We start from the raw sequence: 25647 nt of genomic DNA on the forward strand, positions 1-25647 counted from the left end.
ACGTCATATGTTGTAAGCGATCCCTTGGGATCCGCAATCTAGGATCGGCCATTTTGAAATTTTAAAAAATCATTTTTTTTCGATTTATGACCCAAAAAGGACACTTAAAATAGACTAGAAACGTTAATCTAAATGTTTCTGGTTAAAGAAAATGTCAGGTTTTTGATGATTTTAAAGGCGAAAAAGCCTGCTGATACCTTAAATAGTGATATAGACAGCCATCTTGGATTTTGACGGATTTTGTCGTCAAATTAGCATAACTTATGAATACTAAATCATGAAAGTTACATCTTACATATGATGTTATACATGTAGGATAACTAATATAGTTGTGCAAGAAAACCTGAGAAATATCATTGTTTTTTAAATTGTGATTTTTGCATTAAATGCCTGTCAGAAACCTATTGCCATGACAACATGAAAAAAGATAAACTTGAATCATTATGATAAAATTGTTGCCAAAAATTTGTTAGGAAAAGTCACCAAGTTTGGCAGTTCTAGCATACATCGTTGGGCAGTAATACGATGTCAAAGTTGGCGCGGGCACTTTTAGCCCCCCCCCCCCCCGTCTTGATAGGGTTAAACCATTTAATCAATTATATGTGCCGTTTCAGCACAAGAGAAGCCATGTAATAAAATGCATTCCAATGATTCAATCATCTGGTACAAAGCAAACGTACTTGCTGCATTTAAAACACCTTACCTGTGTAGGAGAACAGGAACCCCTGAGCCGTTATACCCCCGTCAGATGTAAATCTTACAAACATATAGTTTGAAATACCGGTGATGGACTCGGTTGACACTTCACCTGTATATCTAGAGATCAAATCAAATCGTCATGTTCCCCAGATAATATCGAAGCTTTGAAATCTGATGCTAGCAAGTTGCATAATGAATTACTATGCATCATTTAGACTGATCTGATCTACTAGAAAATTGTTTGAATGTCCAGTCACAGTTACCTCCGCAACCATATTCTACTGCTACTGTCACCATCATAGATGTCCAGAAAGTCACAACAGTTCTCGATGTTGACGCTTTCAATCGTGAGACTAACGGTGTTTCCTTCTGGCACGATGATCGTCCACTCACAATTCTCATTGTTTGAGTAGTCGCCGGGGTAGTTCGGTGATGTCACATAACCTCTAGGGGGAGCGGTCAGGGATCGCCCACATATAGGAGTACTGGGCAGTGGTCTTGTGTATGCTAAAAGTCAGACAAATACATCAAAAATGTTTTGCGCTTTACGTGAGAACACGTAGATTCAGACAAAAAACACGTTGTTCAAAGTGCAAAAGTCTTATCTTACAAGGAGATCCGACAGGAGACCTCAATATGTTGCTGTGTATGAAATGATAAATGACATCAAAGTTTTCAATATAGCCTGTTATCTGGATTTTGTCCAACTTTACGTCTTCTGTATATTTGATAGTTTTTAAAAGGATTGCCATAAGACGCTTTTATATACAAATATGGTGTGAGTTTTATTTTGACCGCTTTGCTTCACATTGCATGTCCAACCGTCAATATCTATTGTTGGTAACATGATTTTCGAATTGTAATGGCATTTGGTCAATGATACCAGATCCAGCGACAAATGCCGTTAATTATATATAGACCTCTTTAGATAACAAAACAAAGATGATCACTGTCATCAAACATCTTACCTGTGTAGGAGAATTTGAACCCCTGAGCCGTGTCAGAATGGTCAGATATAAACCTTACAAGCATCTCGTTAGATGCACTGGTGATCGCATAGACTGGCAATTCACCTGTAAAGCTGAAGACGAAAATGAATCTTTCTTGGACCTGTTTATATTACCAAGAAAATATTGATGCATTATATTCTGAAACCATCAATTCATATCATTAACCACTCACTAACCCTAACCCTAACGCTATCATCAAAACTGCTCTGATGCGTCAGAAATTTATTTGGTCGTTTAGGTTTTCACCTCTGCAATTGTGTAGCACTGTCACCGTCTTTGTCGTAGATGGTCAAAGAGTCAGCATTCTCGAGTTGGAAGCTTTGAAACGTGAGACGAACGGTATATCCTTCTGGCACGGTGATCGTCCACTCACAAGTCTCATTGTCTCCGTAGTCCATGGGATAGTTCGGTGATGTCACAATACCTCCAGGGGGATAAGTCAGAAAGCCTCCACACCTGGCTGATTCTGTGTATTATAAAGTTCAGACAAATACATCGGAAAGATTTTGCGCCGTACGTGCGAACACATAGACCTAGACGAAAACAAGTTGTTCAAAGTTTGATTTTACAGGGGGATCCGTCAGGAGACCTCTACCTGTGCTTTGTATGAGGAGATGACAAATGACATCAACGTTGTTTACCTCTCATCCGAAAGATAAATTTTATGGACCCCATTGTGCTATGCCCATATGAAAAATTTCCGGTGCGTAAAAAAAACCTGCACCCTTGGCTTGGGACGTGTTCTGGCTATCCAGAAAGTGCTCCGGAGCGGTTTCTAGATAGGAGCGGTTTCTGGATACAACATCGTGTGAGCGAGCAGGACATGTATTTCACAGTTCACACAACACGCAAACACGCTGTATAAATAATGAAATTACGCTTGCCTCATGACCTCTTGGTGAATTATGAGATGCAATGTTACCACCAACTTCTGTATAATCTAGTCCTTACTTCGATACTCAGTTCCGTTTGCCGGTTTTCCCTGCTATTTGCAGCAGGTCATTTGCAGATAGTTGGCAAAATCAAGGAAGAGCGGCTAAGCTCTTTCCACGCGGCGCTCCCATTTTCAGGGAAGAATCTAGCCACACGAACGCGGCAAAAACGTTGTATTTGATATCATCAAATAGATTCAAGAAATAAAACACGTTATATTATGTATTTGCTTCCTGTTCCGGTCTACTGTGAATGTTACAACGTTCCTTATATTTCGCTATCTACTGGTATTTCATTTCATAATGTTACATATGTTTTAGTTCGTTCCGTTTCGTTCCATCTCGTTCCATTTTGTTCCATTTCGTTCCATTTCGTTCCATTTCCTTTCATTTCGTTCCATTTCGTTCCATTTCGTTCTATTCGTTCCATTTCGTTCCATTTCTTTCCATTTCGCACTTTCGGGGGACCGGCTATTTTGACAAGTTTGACATGTGCCATTGTTAAGCTTCTTCACAACACAAAGGTTGCTTTCTGTTGGCTTTTTAGTGATTTTTGTTGATTTACTGTTTTAATAATCCATCAAAAACATTCTGACACGGTTAGAATTAGAGCTCATCATCATGATTAATGCAGTCTGAGTAAAAATGTCATTCTACACTAAAATACGACCTTTTTTTAAAGTTGGTATCTTACATGTCTACACAACAATGACTTGCAATAGCAATGGTAATGACTTTCTGTAAATGGACAAACTCATGAAAGGAATACTTTTTTCCGATAAAATGTTGACATGGCACGCATGAATCTGCTCCTGGCACCTGGATTTGTCCCACTACGTCTTCTGTATCTTTGATTCTTTCTACAGGATTACCACAAGATGTTTTAGTGTGATTAAAAGTCGTGTGAGTTTCATTCATACCACTTTGTTTTACAGCACATGCCAATCCCTTAGTATGTATTGAAGGTAACACAATTTAAAAATTTTGATGTCGTTTGGTCAACGATACCAGATAAAGCATATATTAAACTCTTCAGGTAACAAAGCAAACATGCTCGCTGAAATTAAACACCTCACCTATGTAGGAGAACTGGAACCCTTGAGCCGTGATACTTTCGTCAGATGTAAACCTCACGAACATCTGGGTAGATGTGCTGGTGATAGCAGGAACATATATGGCTAACATGCCACCTGTCAATCTGATAGGAACAAAAGGAAGGTCAGACATCTCAATATTTTCCATTGGCTCATAACGATACCCAGAAAATTGCAAGCTTTGAATTCGACAGCTGGAAGTTATATAATGATTTGGTTTTAACAGTTTATTCTATTCGTATCATAACAACTGATTCTTTCTATTAGGAATTGTTCAGCTAATCCTGTTGTTACCGTTGTAACGGAGCTGCGGTGTCGCTATCCCCATCGTAGACGAACAGAAAGTCAAAATCTACCTCGGTGACGAAGCTGTCAAATGTCAAACGAACTATATTTCCTTCAGGTACGGTGATCGTCCAGTCACAATTCTCCTCGTTGCCGTAGTCATTGGGATAGTTCGGTGATGTCACAATGCCTACAGGGGGAGCCGTCAAGTTACCTCCACATCTAGTACCACTGGTCGGTGTTGCTGTGTTTGAAGGAGTGATGAATGACATCAACTGTCTTCAATGTTGCCTGGTATCTGGATTTTGTCCAACTATACGTCTTCTGATTTTTTTGGCGTTTTTGAAATGATTGCCATAAGACGCTTTGATATGAAAAATCTTTTTTTTTTTACTCTTACCACTTTGCTGCACATTGCATGTCCAACCCTCAACATGTAAAGGTCGTAGCTTTATTTTCGAATTGTAATGGCGTTTCGTAAACGATACCAGATTTAAGGACAATGCCGTTAAGTATGTATTGACCTCTAAAAAAAACAGAGCAAATATGATCGCTGTCATCAAACATCTTACCAGTGTAGGAGAAAATGAATCCCTGAGCCGTGTAAGATGGGCTGGATGTTAACCTTACAAGCATCTCGTTAGAAGCACTGGTGATCGGGTAGACTGAATCCACACCTGTATAGCTGGAGATAAAAATACATCTTTTTTGACAGTGTTTATCATTAGTAAATATTGACGAATTGAAGAATTCTGAAACCTTCAATTCACATCATTAACCACTCTCTGTATCGTCCTAAATGCTCTGATCCGTCAGAAAATTACTTGGTCGTCTAGGCCATCACCTTTGCAATTGCGTAGCACTGCCACCGTCTAGATCGTAGATGGTCAAAGAGTCAGCATTCTCGAGTTGGAAGCTGTGAAACGTGAGACGAACGGTGCTTCCTTCTGGTACGGTGATCGTCCACTCACAATTTTTATTGTCTCCGTAGTCCATTGGATAGTTCGGTGATGTCACATAACCTTTAGGGGGAGCCGTCAGTGAGCCGCCACATTTAGCATTACTGATCGGTGTTGCTGTGTTTGCTAACGTTCAAAAAATAAATCAAAAAGATCTTGAGCTGTACGTGCAAACTCACAGACCCAGACGAAAACAACTTGTTCAATTATATAAAATATTAATCTTACACTTTAAAAAACGTTTGGCACGATTTAACTTAAAATTTCGTTAATGTTCTACTTGATTTGTACCAAATTATTATCAAAATCTATGCTAAAGTGGAGTGGGGTTCTGCGTCTCCGTTTCGATATTAAGCTTTTACAAGCAAGTCTGCAATGCTAGCTGTATGTTGTTATTCTATTTATGTTTCGCCAACGAAACATATTGTTTTTTGTCAGGTTTCTTCTTCTCCTTCTCCTGTCAAATCTTCAAATCGATTCATCTCGGTCGTCCGTGGACCAAATTGGCTGAAATTTGGTATGCAGGTAGAGTAAGTGTAAACCCCTAGTACTATTCATTCCGGCTTTTCATTTTTTTATATAAGTTTTTAAAATGATTTTATCGAGGTTTTCTGGTCATTTTCAGACAAAAGTCGCACATTATGGCCTCCAGTGCCATGGTGTTGAAACCTAAGGACCTGAAATTTGCGCCAAAGATAATTACTCAAGCAACTGGATAAGATTTTGAAACAGTCAGACGTTTCAGACAGTATCCACTGTCTTTCGTCAGTGACTAACGATAGGACTGAGAACACCAGGTTTTATACCAAGACTCTGAATAGATATGTTAATGAGGTAAAGACAATTTAGGATGTCTTGAAGTAGTCTTTAAAAAGAAGATTAATTCAAGACAAAGTTTATGCCAATAGTTCAATTAGCTACTGTTGTTCTAGTACAGTAACTAAATGTTGCTTGTCCGGGGATGGGGGGTGGTAGGCAGTGCATTATCCCAGGTGCCTGAAAGTTGAACGCGTAGACCCCCTTTCCTGTTGAGGGCGGGCTTGTACATCCTCTCATATATTGCTTCTCTAATTCCCCGTTCGAACCAGCGTTCTTCACGATCTAGGATGTCCGTGGATTCGAAATTGAATGAGTGTCCCTGGTTGTGTTTTAGATGGTGGTAAATGGCAGAGGAGTAGCGGTTAGCGCTCTTTCTGCAATGTTCCTTGTACCTTTCTTTTAGTGGTCGACTTGTCTCCCCAATGTACATGTTATTGCAGTTCGGTTCCTCACATTTCAGTTTGTAGATGACATTGGCTTTGATATTGACATTAACATATCTATTCAGAGTTTTGGTATAAAACCTGGTGTTCTCAGTCCTATCGTTAGTCACTGACGAAAGACAGTGGATACTGTCTGAAATGTCTGACTGTTTCAAAATCTTATCCAGTATCTTTGGCGTATCTTATTACCTGGATGTCTAACCTTCATCAACGTGACCTGAAATTTGGTTTAGTTGTGTATTGGATATTTACCCAAAGGACCCCAGTATTTATTTGGGCACACGCTACTTCAAAATGATTTATTTTGAGATTTTTCAGTGGAATTTTTGGTTATTTTGTGTCTCCCGCGCCGCCGGCGGCGTTTCAAAGCGGCAAACAATAGCTGCGCTGCACGTGGTACTGTATAAACGACTGTGTGGTTGGTCAGCTCTGAGCCAATGAGGAAGCTCGTTGCATATACGCGTTCAGCATGCGAGCCGTGGTCCCCGCATGACAACGACTCGAAGCTTCAAATTTAGTGGTAAGTTTTGCTTCTCGTTGGTGAAATAAAGCGATGTAAATTTTTGTATCGAGTAGGAAATATTGCCGTGATGTTTTTGGTCAACATCACACAGTTTCCCCAGGATGGTCGCGGGGGAATTTGTGTTACAGTTTCACGGTTACCGGGTAGCTTGTCACGAAATACGCATCAGAGATTTGCGGTGCGTTTAGAAGAAATTTGTGAAACTTTTGTTAAGCCTGAGTTGTGTTACAGTTTCACGGTAGCTTGGGTTACGCCTTCAGTCCCCCAGTTTCGTCGCACTATGATAGGGCTAATACATATAAGGCTGCAAGTGAAATAAGCCCTCCAACAGTTGCCGCGGCTACCAGTTTCGGAAACTTTCAACATCTGAATATATAAAAAAATACTTTGTACTACCCAAAATACTAACTCCAACCAAGGAGGTTTTATATATTTTATAGATAAACCTCCTTGCTCAAACTTCCTTGCTCCTAGCAGATGGAATCTCATAAGAATCACACAAGACGGCTTGCAATCGCTGTGCACGTGGATACAAATGAAATAATATTTTGTCGGCAGACTTTTTGTTTGTTTGTAGTTTTTCGGTGTTTCATAATTGGGGGGAGGGGCGTTGGTCTACGTTTCATGGCAGATCAGATGCCCGGTTTGGTAGAAAATGATTATCAAAAAACGCAACTTAAAAACAGTGTCATGCGTACAACGCCGAAAAGATATGTAACAACGCACTGTGGGAACAACGTAAACCAAAGGTCAATGGCCCCTACGTAGTGTAGGAATAAAAAAAAAACATTAACGGGAAGCGGCACTTTTTACTAGCAAGGACTTGCAACACTATGATTGCAGCTGATTTGGTCAAAGATTCAGTTTACCAGCTTTTACATTTAAAAAAAAATTAAGCAGTTGTATTATCGGATTAGTTTTATTTTCTGTGTTCAATTTTACAATGTTATTGCATAGATTATGTGATGTGTCTAAAAGCGAACATGTCGCCATGAGCAGGGATGATCCAATTATCAACAATCAATCAGCGAGAAGAATAGTTAATGATTGATAGAAATGTAAAACTTAGATCCCTGAACGAAGTTATGCCATTGGTCACCGAAGAAAACCGACATTCATCCGGGGAAATGCTTACCAAGCTGGCGTTCGTCGCTAATTAATTTGCCAGAACACAGGGATTTATGTGTGTGTGTGCATTCAATAAATGTTACGGCAACCTTCATGACTGGCGGGCTGGAATTTTCGCTGAATATTTTATTTTTGTTTTGTCCTCTTGTAAAAGCCGTCACAATTTCAACTATAGTTAGAATATACATGAAATTTTCTTGTAAGAATAAAGGTCCCATCTCGTGCCTCATATTCGTTGCGGCCTAGCATTCTTTGCTGTTACGCATTTTTTCACAATCTCAGGCATTAACGTTAAATCGGGTCTCCTAACATTGAAATGTTATATTCCCGGTGCACCCATTTGTCCCCAGTAAAATTCTAAGTGAATGATTGTGCAATATTTTAAATAGTCTTATCAATCGTTTTAACTGATATTTATTTAAACTTTTAATCGTTGACTGATTTGTAATAATCAATTATCTGCGATGTATTTATCCTCGCAATTCAGCCTTATAAGGGCTGCCATGAGGCCTGTCTGTCAAATGATGACGAATAAACCTGTCTACTACTACTACTAACTACTAATTTTCAGGTCAGGTGTTTCAGTACAGTGACTTCTGAATACTAGTAGTACGCGACGAAAAGTGAAAGTCTGCGAAATCCCGATCTTTTGCAGGGGGTGTTCCGCAGACATTCTCACAGTTTCTGCGAAAAATCTCGCAAGCCTTTGCGGTAAGAAGTTGCTGAACTATACGGAAGGCTCTTGGCGTCTCACAGAACTTGCAAAGAGATTTTTTTGCACAGAGGGTGATTTTGGAACAGTCAATTTATGCATGGGGAGGGAGGTGGGCAAAGTATGTTGGTCTTACAAATGTTGCCTTTCTACATGTAGTTGATATTTCAACTTGCGCAGGTTTTATTCTGTGACAGCCTGCCAAACTGTCAAACACCCTGCCAAACTGACAAAATGGGCTGTCCCAAAATAACTCCTGGGCAAATTGAAATTTCTACTATTTTCCAATCGACCGCAGAGACTGGTAGAGGCTTAAATTGAAATAGCAATTTTTGTTTTTGTAGTTATTTTATTATGTTTCAATTTGCCCACGTATTATTTTGGGACAGCCCATTTTTGAATGGGGAGGAGTATTGGCGAAACAAGCTGTATTTGCTCAGGAGCAAATGACGGCCTTTCTAGTTAATCTATTATTTTTTGCCGTTTCAGCACAAGAGATGTCATTCCATAAAATACATTCCAATGACTCAATCATTAACAACAAGGCAAACATACTCGCTGTATTCAAAATACCTCACCTGTGTAGGAGAATAGGAACCCCTGAGCCGTTATTATCCTGTTAGATGTAAACCTTACATACATATAGTTTGAAATACTGGTGATGGTGTCGGATGATTCGTCACCTGTATAGCTGGAGATCAAAATAAATCATCATGTTACCCAGAAAACACCGATGCTTGGAATTCTGATACAAGCAAGTCGTATAACGAATCACTCTGTGTCATCTAGACTGCTCTAATCTTACTAGACAACTAGAAAAGTATTTGAATGTCCAGTCACAGTTACCTTCGCAACAATATTCTACTGTCACTGTCACCATCGTAGATGTTCAGAAAGTCATAACCGTCCTCGACATTGAAGCTGTCAACCGTGAGACTAACGGTGTTTCCTTCTGGCACGGTGATCGTCCACTCGCAATTCTCATTATTTCTGTAGACCATGGGGTAGTTCGGTGATTTCACATAACCTTTAGGGGGAGCCATCATGGAGCCGCCACATCTAGCATTACTGATCGGGATTTCTGTTTTTGCTAAAGTTGAGATAAATACATTAAAAAGATCTTGAGCTGCACGTGTGAACACACAGACCCAGACAAAAACATGTTGTTGAAGGTATTAAAGTCTAATCTTACAGCATCAGATTCATCTATCTAAAAACATCTCATTTTCCTTCTTATAAAGGAAAATAAACTTTCTTAAGCAAATAAGAAATTACTGTTTTTTTTTAGTTTAAGATATTTCGTACACGACTTAAGAATTTTTTAAAGTAATTTTTTCTTACGAAATATTTTTTGAAGTAAGATTATTTAAGAAAGGGAACTGAAAATTCTAATATTTTCTTTTTCATATTCATTATTGAAATTCTTACAATAAGAAAATTTGCCTACAATTCATGAAAAACAAGGAAAACTAGAAAAACAAAAACTAGTATTATATTAAAGTCCTATGTTGCATTAGGTTATAAATCATGTAAATGAGGCCCTTCTTTGAATGATTTATATCTAATACAGTCCCAGATTTCTTATCTTCCAAATACCCGTAAGAATTAAATTCCCACCAACTGATAATGTGGAATGTATTATGGTATATTCTTATCAGTTATGCATCGAGGGTATATGATGAGATGATAAATGTTAGCAACGTTCTTTAATGAACTATGATCTCTACATTTGTCAATTATTAAGTACGTCTTCTGTATCTTTGAAAGTTTTTACAAGGATTCTTTCAAGATGTTTTGATTTTTCGAAATGTAACGTCGTATCGACAACGATACCGCATCCAAGGCCAATTGAAGATAAGGTACAGATTAATCTCTTTAGGCAATAAAGCAAACGTGCTCGCTGTAATAAAACACATTACCGTTGTAGGTGAAATTGAACCCCTGAGCCGTGACACTTTCATCGGATGAAAATCTCACGAACATTTGGTTAGATGAACTGTAGATGGGGTCTACTGACAGTTCACCTGTTAAGCTGCAAATAAAATGGATAGTTTTTGGCACTGTTGTTGTTTTCCATAAAATAATTGAAGTTGTTAAACTTCTGAAGCCAAAAATGAACATCATTGATCACTCTCTGCATCATTCATAATGCTCTACTCTGTAAAAAAATTGTTTGGTCTTTCAAGTCATCACCTCTGCAATAGTCTAGCAGCATCAGTGCCTCCATTAAAGATGGTCAAAAAGTCATAACCCGCTTGGAGGTTGAAGCTGTCAAACGTGAGACGAATTGAATTTCCTTCTGGTACCTTGACTATCCACTCACAAGTCTCATTGGTGCCATAGTCATTGGGATAGTTCGGTGATGTCACAATACCATCAGGGGGAGCCGTCAGGGTACCTTTACATCCAGGAGCCAGTGTCACTACGTGCAAGAAGGTAATCAGTAACACATATCGTTTTTCATGTACATTCAACCCTTTGGTTACATTAGAGAAGACCTGTTCAAAACATAATAAAATGCATAATGCTACAACGAAATACCTCTATTGCACATTCATGACCTCCTCCCTTGAACTCTTGAAAAACTGCCTCGGCCGAATGAGTGTATGTTTTGCATACTTTCAAGGTTAAATAAAGGTTGAAGAAAAGAAAATGACTCGAAGGGCTAGGTACAGGTAGTCTAAGGTATGATTAACGTATAAGAAACATATACATGAAAGTAAAGACGATGATACACGAGTTGAATACATAGAAGACCAAAGTGTTCTGCTAGGCAAACCAAGTAGAGCCAACATCTCGCTTTTGTATAAAAGTGGCAACAGATAATGTTTCTTGTACAAGGTTAGTCTAATGACATCAAAAATATAAATGTATACGTCGTACTTAGATATTTTTTTCTATATGATGCAGTTTGCCATGCCATCAAATGCATTATAATGATCCAACCATCTGCAACAAAGCAAACATATTCGTTGCATTCAAAACACCTTACCTGTGTAGGAAAACAGGAACCCCTGAGCCGTTACAGTCCCGTCAGAAGTAAATCTTACAAACATATAGTTTGAAATACTGGTGATAGAATCGGTTGACACTTCACCTGTATATCTAGAGATCAAAATAAATCGTCATGTTACCCAGATAATATCGAAGCTTTGAAATCTGATACTAGCGAGTCGTATAATGAATCACTATACATCATTTAGATTGATCTAATCTGCTAGAATATAGAATATTGTTTGAATGTCCAGTCATGGTTACCCCCGCAACCACATTCCACTGCTACTGTCACCATCGTAGATATCCAGATAGTCATAACCGTCCTCGATGTTGACGCTTTCAATCTTGAGACTAACGGTGATTCCTTCAGGAACGATGATCGTCCACTCACAAATCTCGTTGTTTCCGTAGTCTCTGGGGAAGTTTGTTGATGTCACATAACCTTCAGGGGGAGCCGCCAGGGAGCCGCCACATCTTGCTGTATTTGCTAAAGTTCAGAAAAATACATCAAAAAGATCTTCAGCTGTACTTGCGAAAAGATAGACCCAGACACAAAAACAAGTTGTTCAAAGTGCAAAAGTCTCATCTTACAAAGGATCCGTCAAGAGACCTCAGTATGTTGCTGTGTATTAGATGATAAATGACATCAACGTGTTTCAATATAGCCTGTTATCTGGATTTTGTCCAACTTTACGTCTTCTGTATATGTCATCGTTTTTAAAAGGATTGTCATAAGATGCTTTGATATGCAAATATCAAGAGTTTTACTCTTACCGCTTTGCTTCATATTGCATCTGCAACCCTATATATATATATTGGTGGTACCTTGTTATCTCCATGAAAAATGGAGACATTGTTTTTTGCATGTCTGTGCTTCTGTGTGTGTTTCCGTACTATTGTAGACAGCATAACTCAAGAACTCTGGATGGATTACAATGATATTTGTGGGCGGGTGTTGTGAAGCCAAAATTAAAGGTCGATTTTGGGCTCCCCTTCAACTTTTGTATCTTTTGACCTGAACGTGCTATGGTCTTGATTTTTTGATGGCAGATAGCTTGTGATGTAATTAAAAAAATGGTGTAGGTTTGAGTCCCCTAGCAGCTTGCTCTGGAACTGCAGGGGCGTTATTGTGAAAATCTTCTAAGGAGAATAACTGAACAAAGGAGCAACGGATTTCCATGATATTTAGTATGCGGTTAGCTTAGACAGAGATATACACAATGAAGTGAAAATTATGCCAATTGGGACTTAATTTGCATAAATAATGAGGAAAATCTATATTTTCAATTATAAGACTCAAATACACGTAAGGTTCCGGGTCGGAGTTCAATTGTGACCGGGGTTGGGTCATGACCCGGTAATCTGCCGGAAGTGCGTGGTCGTCGCCCTGATTTCTGCCCGAGATTGCTTGGTGATGGTTTTAACTGTGCATGAATATTTTGAATCTTCTGAAAAGCCCGTAAGTTGTAGTATTTTTGGGCGCGGTGCAGCTGGTTTGCTATCGAAGCCTTTTTTGTATAAGTCCGCAAAACGGTGATGCGGTTTTCTTGCCTGATGACCCAAATAGCATCCTTTTTAATGCATTTTCACCGAATTTGCGTCGTCGGAGATTGCGAAAAAGTTATCACATGACTTTTTTATTTTTTTTTCATTTTTCGGGCACACCATTTACTAAGCGTTCTCAGCATATATGTCGTGACCTCAGGAAAAATCGTTTTTTTCCGAGCAGATTCGATCAAAAAAGTGTAAAAAAATGATAATTTTCGGGTGCCAAATTTACATTTTACTATGGTTTCTACCCAAAATAATGGGACAACGGACAATACCGATAAATACATCGGAAAACAGCAGAAAACCGCTTTTCGACCATGTGATTACATTTTCCGTCCTACTTTTCTCGGCGGAATTGTAGCCCGTCAACCTGAGGGTGTCGGCCTACATACGAAATCGCAAAAAAAAACTCCGGTCCGAGACCGTAACATATGCAGTTTATGGAAAGTGGAGCATCAACAGATACCAATTATGCAAATAAATTCCTGATTTGCATAATTAATGCGAAAACACCGAAATTCATCAAATTGGAAAATTATAGGACTGTCAATATTGCAACATGTGTAAGTAAGATAAAGGTGTTTATGATTAAGCATATGTTATGTAAATGTGTAAGTCATTTGCATAAATAGAATTGTTCATGGAGATATGAGGTCGCGGAACTCTTGTTTTCGAATTGCAATGGCGTTTGATCAACGATACCAGATCCAACGATAAATGTCGTTAAGTATATATTGACCTCTTTAGATAACAAAGCAAATATGATCGCTGTCATTAAACATCTTACCTCAGTGTAGGAGAATTTAAACCCCTGAGCCGTGTCAGAACATAGGCTGTAGGCCTCGGAAGGAGAGTTTGTACTATAGATACCGAATACATACCGGGATATCGGGTGATACGCTGGGCGGATCCCGAACTTACCCGAAAGCCGATGTCGCCCGAAGGTGGGTGCATAACTATGGGTCAGGATGTCTTACGCTACTGCTACTGCCCATGGTCAGAATGGTCAGATATAAACCTTACAAGCATCTCGTTAGATACACTGGCGATTTACTTGTAAAGCTGAAGATGAAAATGAATCTTTCTTGGACCTGTTTAGATTACCAATAGAATATTGATGCAATAAATTCTTTAACCACCAATTCACATCTTTAACCTGACCCTCTTTATCATCTAAACTGCTCTGATCCGTCAGTGAATTATTCGGCCGTTTAAGTAATCACCTCTGCACTTCTGTAACACTGTCACCGTCTTTGTCGTAAATGGTCAAAGATTCAGCATTGTTGAGTTGAAAAGCTGTGAAACGTGTGACGAACGGTGCTTCCTTCTGGCACGGTGATGACCTCTACATGTGCTTTGTATGAGGAGATGACAAATGACATTAACGTTCTTTACTTCTCATCCGAACGATCAATTTTATGTCTCATACTGCTATGCCCATATGAACATTTCTGTTTGACGTTTTTGTATATCTTATCAAGTATATATATATGTATAAGTCTTTGTTATGATTTGTTATGTAATAGGGCTCCCTTGGAAAGCAGTTACTTGTTAACTAAAGGGACTACCCTAAAGATTAATAGATAAATAAATAAATATAATGCAAGCATATGTTTTCTTGATAATACATTAAAGCTATTTTGACAAGTTTGACATGTGCCATTGTTAAGCTTCTTCACAAAGGTCGCTTTCTATGACCCTTCTGACACTACCTTAATTGAGCATATTACTTTGTATCAAACCATAACCAGTTCTTGGAAAACTTCTGTCAAAAATGCTCGAGGCTCAGATGACAGCCCGATGCATCTTGTTATCCTGCCCCCACATCTGCTTGAAACTACTTTAAAATTGAAAATTCAGACAAGATCCTGCAAAACACTTTACACTGTACTCATTCAGAAACATGCAGTGGTGCCATGCTGTCAGCAGAAATGACAGACACATTTCGGTTCTGACACTTTTGGAAGAAGATTTGGAAAATGTTAAGCACATCTGCATCTAAAGAAACACAAATTGCTGTGCTTAACTACAAATTGCTTAATCAAAATCTACCATGTGGCGAGAAGCTAAACAAATGGAAAATTAAACAAACGTAAAATACAAGATGAAGATGGGTAAGTAGTTAGTCCTATATGTAAATTTTGTGACAGTGGAGATATTGAAAATTATAAACATATGTTTCTGGATTGTAAAATGCTAAAAGACCTGTGGTACCCAGTTCATACTTATACACCTTTTAGTCCTAGTAACCCTAACATTGATTTTCAAGAGGTGGTACTAGGAAATGTAACTCAGCCACTTAATATACATGATGAGAAAAGAAGACTTCAAACAATAGCTATAAAGCTAAATAGCTAAAAAATTGAAGAACCCACAGGCCCTTTCAAGTCGAAAGGTTCTAATCAGAATCTTCAAATGGGAAATAAAAAAAACAACAGACTTACCAATATAAATGCACAAGTACCCATTGAGAACCAACATGTCATATAATATGATCGTACTTACTGTCAAGTTTAAGTAAGCTTTGTCGTGTATGTAATTAGGTTATATTCTTTGCACCTATCTGTCACAGGTAGTTAGACTTACAAGTAGAAATGCCCAAGTTATGTAATATCTTTTTACATACCAGTTAAAGTTCTGTTTTGTATGTAAAGATGCCATGATTCTTATTTCATGCACCTATTTCTGACAGATAGTTAGTTTTTGAATACAGTATTGTATCATTTTTGCAATGCTACTTTCACGTATTGTTCCAACTTAAGTATGATGTTATAATTTTGTTCTTGGTTGTAAAAATTGGTGGAGGTGAATAAAGTGGTGAAAAAAAAAGCGCTTTATGTTGGCTTTTCATTGATTGTTGTTGATTCACTATTTTATCCATTGATCAAGAACTTTCTGACATGGTTAGAATTAGTGCTCTTCATTATGATTGATCCAGCCTGAGTAAAAACGCCATTCTACACTAAAATACGACATTTTTTAAGTCGGTATCTTACAAGTCTACGCAGCAATGACTTGTTGCTATAGTAGCAATGGTAATGACTTCTGTAAATGGACAAACTCATGGAAGGAATAATTTTCCGACAAAAATGTTGACATGGCACGCATGAATCTGCTCCCGGCACCTGCATATTGCCCACTACGTCTTCTGTATCTTTGTTTTTACAGGGTTGCCACAATATGTTTCAGTGTGATTAAAAGTCATGTGAGTTTCATTCATACCACTTTGTTTTACAGTACATTCCAATCCCTTAGTACGTATTGATCGTAGCAAAATTTTGAAATTTTGATGTCTCAACCTCTTCAGGTAACAAAGCAAACATGCTCGCTGAAAGTAAACACCTCACCTATGTAGAACTGGAATCCTTGAGCCGAGATACTTTCGTCAGATGTAAACCTCACGAACATCTGGGTGGATGTGCTGGTAATAGTAGGAGCATCTACGGCTGACATGTCACCTGTCAATCTAGAATCAATCGGAGGAAAAGGAAGGTCAGACTATCAATATTTTCCCTTGGCTCATAACGATACCCAGAAAATTGTAAGCTATGGATTCGACAGCTGGAATTTATATTATGATTTGCTTTTACAATTAACTCTATTTGAATCATAACAACTGATTAATTTTATTAGGAATTGTTCAGCTTATCCTGTTTTTACCGTTTTAACGGAGCTGCGATGTCGCTTCCCCCATCGTAGACGAACAGAAAGTCAAAATCTACCTCGGTGACGAAGCTGTCAAATGTCAGACGAACTATATTTCCTTCAGGTACGGTGATCGTCCAGTCACAATTCTCCTCGTTGCCGTAGTCATTGGGATAGTTCGGTGATGTCACAATGCCTACAGGGGGAGCCGTCAAGTAACCCCCACATCTACCAACACTGGTCGGTGTTGCTGTGTTTAGAGGAGTGATACATGACATCAACGGTCTTCAATGTAGCCTGTTATCTGGATTTTGTCCAACTATATGTCTTCTGATTTTTTGGCGTTTTTAGAATGAGTGGCATAAGACACTTTGATATAAAAAATCGCGTGAGTTTTACTCATACCACTTTACAACACTTTGCATGTCCAACCCCCAATATGTATTGGTGGTAGCTTGATTTTCGAATTTGTAATGGCGCTTCTACAAAGATACCAGATCAATGGACAATGCCGTTTAAGTATCAATTGATCTCTTTAGATAACAAAGCAAATATGATCACTATCATCAAAAATCTTACCAGTGTAGGAGAATATGAATCCCTGAGCCGTGTAAGATGGGCCAGATGTAAAGCTTACAAGCATCTCGTTAGATGCACTGGTGATCGGGTAGACTGAATCCTCACCTGTATAGCTGAAGATGAAAATGCATTTTTTTGACAGTGTTTATCGTAAGTAAATATTGACGCATTAAAGAATTCTGAAACCATCGATTCACATCAGTAACCGTTGTCACTCTGTATCGTCCTAACTGGTCTAAACTGTCAGAAATTTTTTTCGGTCGCTTAGGCCATCACCTCGGCAATTGCGTAACACTTTCGCCGTCTTTGTCGTAGATGGTCAAAGAGTCAACATTGTCGAGTTGGAAGCGGTGAAACCGGAGACGAACGGTGATTCCTTCTGGTACGGTGATTGTCCACTCACAAGTCTCATTGTCGCCGTAGTCCTTTGGATAGTTCGGTGATTTCACATAACCTTTAGGGGGAGCCGTCAGGAAGCCGCCACATCTAGCATTACTGATCGGAGTTGCTGTGTTTGTTAAATTTAAAAAAAAATACATAAAAAAGACTTGAGCTGTACGTGCGAACACACAGACCCAGACGAAAACAAGTTGTTTAAAGTATGAAAGTCTAATCTTACACTATCAAATCCATCACTGTTTCATTTTCCTTCTTACAAAGAAAAAACCTAATTGAAATTAATTACTTCGTGAATAATGTAAAGGAGGCCCTCTTTTGCATGGTTTATGTCTAATTCTGTCGCACATTTCTTATCTTCCAAATGCCGCAAGAATAAGATTCCCACTAACTAATACTACGGACTATAGTACAGTAAATTCTTATTAGTTATGCATCAAGGATATATGATCAGATGATAAATGATATCAACGGTGACCGTCTTTAATGAACTATGATCTTTGCATTCGTCTTAGTACGTCTTATGTATCTTTGATAGTTTTTGCAATGATTCTTACAAGATGTTTTGATTTTCGAACTGTAACGTCGTATCGACAACGATACCAGATCCAAGGCCAAATGAAGGTAAAGTGCAGATTGATCTCTTTAGGCAACAAAGCAAATAATTAAACACATTACCGTTGTAGGTGAAATGGAACCCCTGAGCCGTGACACTTTCATCGGATGAAAATCTCACGAAGATATGGTTAGATGTACTGTTGATGGGGTCTACTGACACTTCACCTGTTAATCTGCAAATAAAATGCATGACTTTTTGGTATTGTTGTTGTTTTCCAGAAAATAATTGAAGTTGTTAAACTTCTGAAGCCAACAATGAACACCATTAATCACTCTCTGCATCATCCATACTGCTCTACTCTGTAAAAAATTGTTTGGTCTATCAAGTCATCACCTCTGCAATAGTCTAGCAGCATCAGTGCCTCCATTAAAGATGTTCAAAAAGTCATAATCCTCCTCCAGGTTGAAGCTGCCAAACGTGAGACGAACTGTATTTCCTTCTGGTACCTTGACTATCCACTCACAAATCTCATTGGTGCCATAGTCATCGGGATGGTTTGGTGATGTCACAATACCTTCAGGGGGAGCCGTCAGTTTACCTCCACATCCAGTTGCATTGGTCAGAGTTGCTGTGTACAAGAAATGATAAATGACATCAACGGTATTTAATGTGGAGTGATTATCGGTTTCATCCAACTGCGTATTTGATGCCTTTCTTACTTTTTCAGGGACTGCCAAAACGTTTTGGTTGGTAAGTCATGTGAGCTTTATCATTATCCCTTTTGCTTTACGTTAAATGTATAACCTTCGATATTATTTGGTAAGACGATTTTTGAAATTAAAAATTTGGTAAACGATGTTCGATGCAAGGTCAAGTACAAAGTATATTTTGTTGGCTGTAATCAAACATCTTACCTGAGTAAGAAAACTGGAACCCCTGAGCCGTCCCTTGGCCATTGTTTGACCGTGATATAAACGACACGAACATCTTGTTAACTGTACTAAACACGGGGTCGACTGACATTTCACCTGACAAGCTGGAAAGTAGAATACTAGTTAGTTCTTGGCTCTATTTTTGTTACCCTAAAGATATTGAAACGTCGAAATTTGAAACGTCGATTAATCTCTCTCTGCATTATGAGAGCTACTCTACTCTCTTATATAAGAGAACCATTTGACCTTTGCAATAGTGTAGCATCATCACTGTCTCCATCGTAGATGTCAAAAGAGCTTTGAGTGTCGAGGTCGAAGTTGCCGAACGTGAGACGAACGGTGCTTTCTTCTGGTACGGTGATCGTCCACTTACAATCCTCATCGTTGCCGTAGTGACCCGGATAGTTCGGTGACGTCACAGTGCCTCCAGGGGGAGCCGTCAGGTAGCCTCCACATCCAGGATCACTTGCTGTGTATGAGGAGATCATAAATAGCATCAATGGTCTTAACTGCAGCCTGATCGCTGGATTTATCCACCCGCTTCTACTGTATATCTTTTATCATTTTAAAGAGATTTTTATGAAAAGTTTCAATCATATATCTTTATTTCATACCAAACCATCAGCATTTATTGTTGGTAACATGTATTTCGAATTGTAATGTTGCCTTCTCAACGATACCAGATCAAAGGCCAAATACAAGTATATATTGACCTCTTTAGGAAGCAAAGTGAACATGCTCGCCGTGATCAAAAACATTAGTAATACCTGTGTAGGAGAACTGGAATCCCTGAGCCGTGACACTTTCGTCAGACGTGAACCTCACGAACATTTGGTTAGATGTCACCCTGATGGGGTTGACCGACAGTTCACCTGTTAAGCTGAAAATCAAAATAAATCGTCTTTGGCTTAGTTTTTGTTAAACTGAAGATGTTGAAGCATTGAATTTCCAAGTCATCAGTTCAAATCATTGATCACTTTGTGCATTTACCAATTTGCTCTACACTTAGGCTATAAGAAACTAATTTGGCCTTTCAGGACATTATCTCAATTGTGTAGAACCTTCATAAATGGTAAACAGTTACCTCCACGTCCGTGGTCCTCTATCACCATCATCATCATACTCATAGATGTCCAGAAAGTCAAAATCATCCTCGAGGTGGAAGCTGGCAAACGTGAGACGAACGAAGTATCCTTCTGGTACGTCTATTTGCCAGCCACAAGTCTGATGGTTGCCATAGTGACGAGGATAGTTCGGTGACGTCACAGTGCCTACAGGGGGAGCCGTCAGGTGACCTCCACAATCCGGAGCACTTACTGTGTATTAGGAGATGATGAATGACATCAGCGGTATCAAAAGTAGCCTGATCACTAGATTTTACATTTCTAGTTGTTTTTACAGAGATTGTGTTGTGATTGTTATCAAAAGTCAAGTACATTTGATACTTACTCCAGTGACAGTGTATGTTCAACCCTTTAGTGGCAGCATGATTTTCGAATTGTTATGTGGTTTGGTCAATGAATCTAGATCCAAGGCCAAAGGCAGATAATGTGCATAGACCTCTTTTGGCAACAAAACAAACGTGCTCGCTGTAATCAAACTACCTGTGTAGGAGAACTGGAACCCCTGAGCGGTAACACTCTCGTCAGATGTAAACCTCACTAACATCTGGTTAGATGTACTGGTGATGGGGTACAATGACACTTCACCTGTGAAGCTGGAGATAAGATAGATCGTTTAGGCTCCATTTATGTTACCCAGAAAAAATGAAGCTTTCATTCAATTCTCAATTCAAATCATTAAATCTGCCCCACTCTAATCGAAAATTGTTTACCTCTGCATCTGTGTAGTACCCTCAAGATCTCTATCGTAGATGTACAGAAAGTCATAATTTTCCTCAGTGTTGAAACTGTCAAATGAGAGACGAATTTGTACTTCCATCTGCCACTGTGATCAACCACTCACAAGTCTCTTCTGTGCCGTAGTGACCCGGGTAGTTCGGTGATGACACAGTGCCTCCAGCAGGCGTCAGGGTACCTTCACATCTAGGAGCAGTGATCTCTCTCCATATGTCTGAGGGGATGATAAATGATATCAACGGTCTTCGATGTAGGCTGGTCACAAGGTTTGCCCATATACGTTCTGTTTTTCATCCTTTTTACAATGTCTGCCACAACGTGTTTTGATTGTTATGAATCTTATTCTGGCCCCGTGATTTTACATGGTATGTTCAATCCTTAAGATTCCTTTGTGGTAGCATCAGTTTAGAAATTCAAAATCTTTTGGTGAATGATGCTAAGTTCAAGGGCAAATACATATTTGCCTATTTTTGTTCAGGTGAATTAGGGGCAAGCCAAGAAGGTTGTCGAATGCTTGGCGTTTTAAAAAATTTCACAATACTATTACTATTGACACAGTGGTACGGTCGCAGAGTCTGTACTCAGTGACTCTGTGGAAAGTCAAGTTTATGAAAGATTCTTCTTTGATTTGCATGTCCATTCACCCCATTTAAAAATCAATCTATTGTAGCAGAAACTGACCAGAATCAAAATGGGCCAGTAAAAAGATGACGGTAAGAAACTAAGCTACCTGCAAACCGACTGCAGAAATGTAAATTTGTTGTTTCTTTGTTCAGTTATCCGCCTTGGAAGAAAAACGACACTAAAGTTCCAGAACAAGCTGCTAGGAGGCCAAACTCACACCATTTCTTCCATATATCAAAAGCTATCTGCCACCAAAAAAACTGAGACCATAGCATATCCACGTTAAAAGATACAAAACAAGACGTTCAGCTACAGTACTAAGGTCACACACGAGGGGGCCCAAAATTGACATTGACCTTTATCTTCCCGGCACCTACCCACATACCAAATACCATAATACATCCAGAGGTTCTTAACCCTCAAACACCCGAACCTATTTTTGCGACTAAAATGACTGAACGAGGTCAAAAATGACCCCAAAATGTTTTGTTCAGTAAAATCTCCCTTTTAACTTTTTTTGCTGATTGTGATCCATACATTGCTTCATCAATGAAGGAGGAATGTTTAGGCATCTTTAGATATGAAAAATTCCCGTTCATTATCATAATTTTTGCAAAAAGATTAGAAGGACCACGTCTTGAACTATTCCCATTTTGACCGGGAGGGGATTTTTGTGGCCCACGCCAAATTTCATGTTGCATAACTAATGAACGGCTTACTGGAGTGGCCACTAAACTTGGTGGCTTTTCATAAAATGTTCAATTGATAAAGTTAGTTCATCGTTTTTCGCGTTGCCACGGCAACGGCTTTTTACAGGCATATTTCATGAAATCTGCTTATTTCAGTTAAAACAATGACGCTTCGAGGTTTTGTTGGTACGCCAAATATGTTTTCTTACATTGTTATCATCTTATGTAATCCAATGTAACTTGTATGATTCAACATTGATATTTTATGCTGATTTGATGACGTCATCCGTCAAAATCCAATATGGCGGATACAATCCGATAAAATTGCGTCATAATGACGTTATATTACGTTATTATGACATGAAATTTGTAATGGTAATACTAATTCACATGTGCATCATCCTCTGAAAATTTGGTGGTCATACGATAAGTAGTTCAGGAGTTACAGAGGGCAGATCTCAAAAACAGCACATTAGTTTTGCTGGGGTCAAAAATGACCGCTGTGGACTGACCACAGACTTTCCTATATAACGTCAACAGTATTGTGCCCATATCCCTAGAAAATTATGAGAGGTTAGAAAAGATGTCTACTGACAAAGTCACGGAAGGATTTTTCAGATCAAACATGTTCGAATAGCAAGTCAAAATCCACGCCTGGGTCAAAAATGACCCCACTCGGGTGTTTGAGGGTTAAGTTGTGCTAACTTTAAAAATACGGAACCACACACAAGCAGACACACGAAAAACAATATTTCCAGTTTAGAAGGAAATGAAAAAAAAAACTTCCATTGTGCCCACTCTTTAATTGGCCAAACAAAAGGATAGAGATGACTCGATTTGAAGATTTGACAGGAGGAGAAAAAGTCGAATCTTCAGGGAAAAGAATGTATTTCACAGGTAGAGTGAAAGATGAAAATATATTTCGCTCCCAGACCTACGGTATGGTGGAGTGAAATATGAAAATATATTTCACTTCCCTGAAGTGGTGGAGTGAAATTATGAGAAAACAAAACACCCGCGGGCATATGCTCACTCTTTCTCCATGATAAATTTAGGGTCATAATTCTGAACTCTAAGCTTAAGACGCAAATGTCATAGGCAATATACCAGAACTGTCGTCAGGGACTAAGATACCCTTTATGTTAATTTTATGTTTCTGTAGACTACTTTTCCAAAGTCTTAGAGGAATGATACTTAACACAGTTTTAGTCTTTAATACCCTGTCACGTTCCGTTTCTCGTTGTTAACTGTAAAACAATCTACAAAATTTTGTAATCAACACATTATATCAACACATATTCAATCAACATATTCGGCTATGAATTCAAATGCCTCTAAAACCACACATCACTCCGTACAAGCAGTTTTAAAACAAGAACTGTTCAGAAATGAAAAATAGCTTGTAATGTATAGAGACATTTATCATTGTAACATTACAGTTCTGATCTCAGCACCGCACAATGAGTTTAAGTGTGTCAGAGGAATTTTGCGTCTGACGGACTTTTAATGGTGTGGTCATCTTGAACTCAACTAAATCACACAGCTTGAGATAATGCAGTTCCAGGAAAATATGTGCCTTTCCATTTGTGCACAATTCCCATTCATTTGATGAAAAAATGAAAGTGTTATGAAACGACTGGCATTTCGTTTTGACTGACCTTCGTATCGTAAGAATCAAATCGTAATTACTAATTTAGTAAGACTGCTAAACCACATACACCTTTGCATAACTTCACAAGTATGATAAATCAGTGATATTATGAGCATGTTATTGGCGAAGGTAATAAAGCAAACATGGTCGCTGTAATCAAACAACTTACCTGAATAGATGAAATGGAACCCCTGAGCCGTCAAACTGCTGTCAGATGTGAACCTCACGAGCATCTGGTTAGATGTGCTGGTGATGGATTTCAGTGACAGTGCGCCTGTCAAGCTGGGAATGAAAATGAATTGTTCTTGGCTCTGACACTGTTTATCTTACTCAAAAAAAATTGAAGCTTTGAATTCTGACGACAACAATTCAGGAAATAAACCACTCTATGCATCATCTAACCTACTCTACTCTGTAAAAGAATCGTTCTGCCGTTTCAGCCATTACCTCTGCAACAGTGCAGCGCCATCACTGTCACCGTCGTAGATTTTCAAAAAGTCATAACCGTCCTCCAGGTTGAAGCTGTGAAACGTGAGACGGACACTGCTCCCTTCTGGCACGGTGAATGTCCACTCACAAGTCTCATCGTTGCCGTAGTCATTGGGATAGTTCGGTGACGTCACAGTACCCACAGGGGGGGCCACCAGGGTACCTCCACATCCAGTAGCACTGGTCGGTGTTGCTGTGTATGAGGAGATGATAAATAACATCGACGCTCTTCATTGCAACTTGAAGAGTGAAGTGAATTAAAGGGAGGCAAAGTAAGGCGAAATCAAGACCGCATACTTGTTTATCAAAATTATCCACACACATGTGGAAAGGCCATACCTTCGGCAAATGATTTTAACTTTTTTTGATTCATGTATTATATGAGTTTTTTCATCTACCATACAAATAATGTCATCATTTGCATTAAATGTATCAGTAGATTATATTCTTCACCGAAATAGTATAACTTTATTGCTTTTGGTGTTGCCATGGCAACGGGTTTCTGAGGCATTTTTCACAAAATTTACTAAATTTGGGTTCAACAATGATGTTTCAAAGTTTTATTGCTCAACCATACTTATTCACCTACATTATTAACATCATATGTAATTAAGTGTAACTTTCAAGATCTAATATTTATGAAATAAGGCTAATTTGATGACGTCAGCGGTTAAAATCATTAGTTCAAGTGTGAACAGGGTTTCCCCCTTCAATTTTGTTATTACCAGGTGTGTTTTCAGCAAAAACGTTTCTAGTCTATGTTCATTGTGTTTTGGGATTGTAAGGTACAAAAAATACATTTTCAAAAAATTCAAGCTTGCCTATCCAAGATGGGCGATGCTGAGGATAGATAGAAACATATTACGTCATTCTCGACGTCATGTTGACATCAATATGGTTACCATTGACAGCAGAGGTGCTGGCAAACTTGGATATCAACATGATAACCCTTTTGTTAAATCATTGCGTAATATATTCAGGTATTACGGGAAATTCGTATATAGACTGTTTTATCCCATAAAATCACATCAATGACGTCATAATTACGCCATATTACGTCATAACGATGTCC

At 38.7% G+C, this 25647-nt stretch overlaps 2 protein-coding genes across 2 annotated transcripts; both read right to left on the reverse strand.

Moving 5' to 3' along the window:
* Positions 1-958: 958 nt before the first annotated feature.
* On the reverse strand, positions 959-19354 carry LOC136420318 (cubilin-like). Its single transcript, XM_066407163.1, has 16 exons — positions 19246-19354; positions 18753-18959; positions 17672-17884; positions 16813-17047; positions 16500-16618; positions 11894-12088; positions 10928-11026; positions 9451-9694; positions 9183-9295; positions 4865-5105; positions 4593-4705; positions 4030-4210; positions 3718-3839; positions 1981-2175; positions 1668-1772; positions 959-1206 (listed from the first exon to the last, which is right to left on the reverse strand). Exons 1-16 carry the CDS (start codon positions 19352-19354, stop codon positions 959-961), a joined length of 2739 nt encoding a protein of 912 aa, XP_066263260.1.
* A 989-nt stretch (positions 19355-20343) lies between these two features.
* LOC136420319 (CUB domain-containing protein 2-like) lies at positions 20344-24796 on the reverse strand. Its single transcript, XM_066407165.1, has 5 exons — positions 24534-24796; positions 24256-24368; positions 21229-21336; positions 20868-20972; positions 20344-20579 (listed from the first exon to the last, which is right to left on the reverse strand). Exons 1-5 carry the CDS (start codon positions 24794-24796, stop codon positions 20344-20346), a joined length of 825 nt encoding a protein of 274 aa, XP_066263262.1.
* Between the last annotated feature and the right edge of the window lie 851 nt (positions 24797-25647).

The sequence above is a fragment of the Branchiostoma lanceolatum genome, chromosome 15 (assembly GCF_035083965.1).
Source record: "Branchiostoma lanceolatum isolate klBraLanc5 chromosome 15, klBraLanc5.hap2, whole genome shotgun sequence".
NCBI lineage: Eukaryota > Metazoa > Chordata > Leptocardii > Amphioxiformes > Branchiostomatidae > Branchiostoma > Branchiostoma lanceolatum.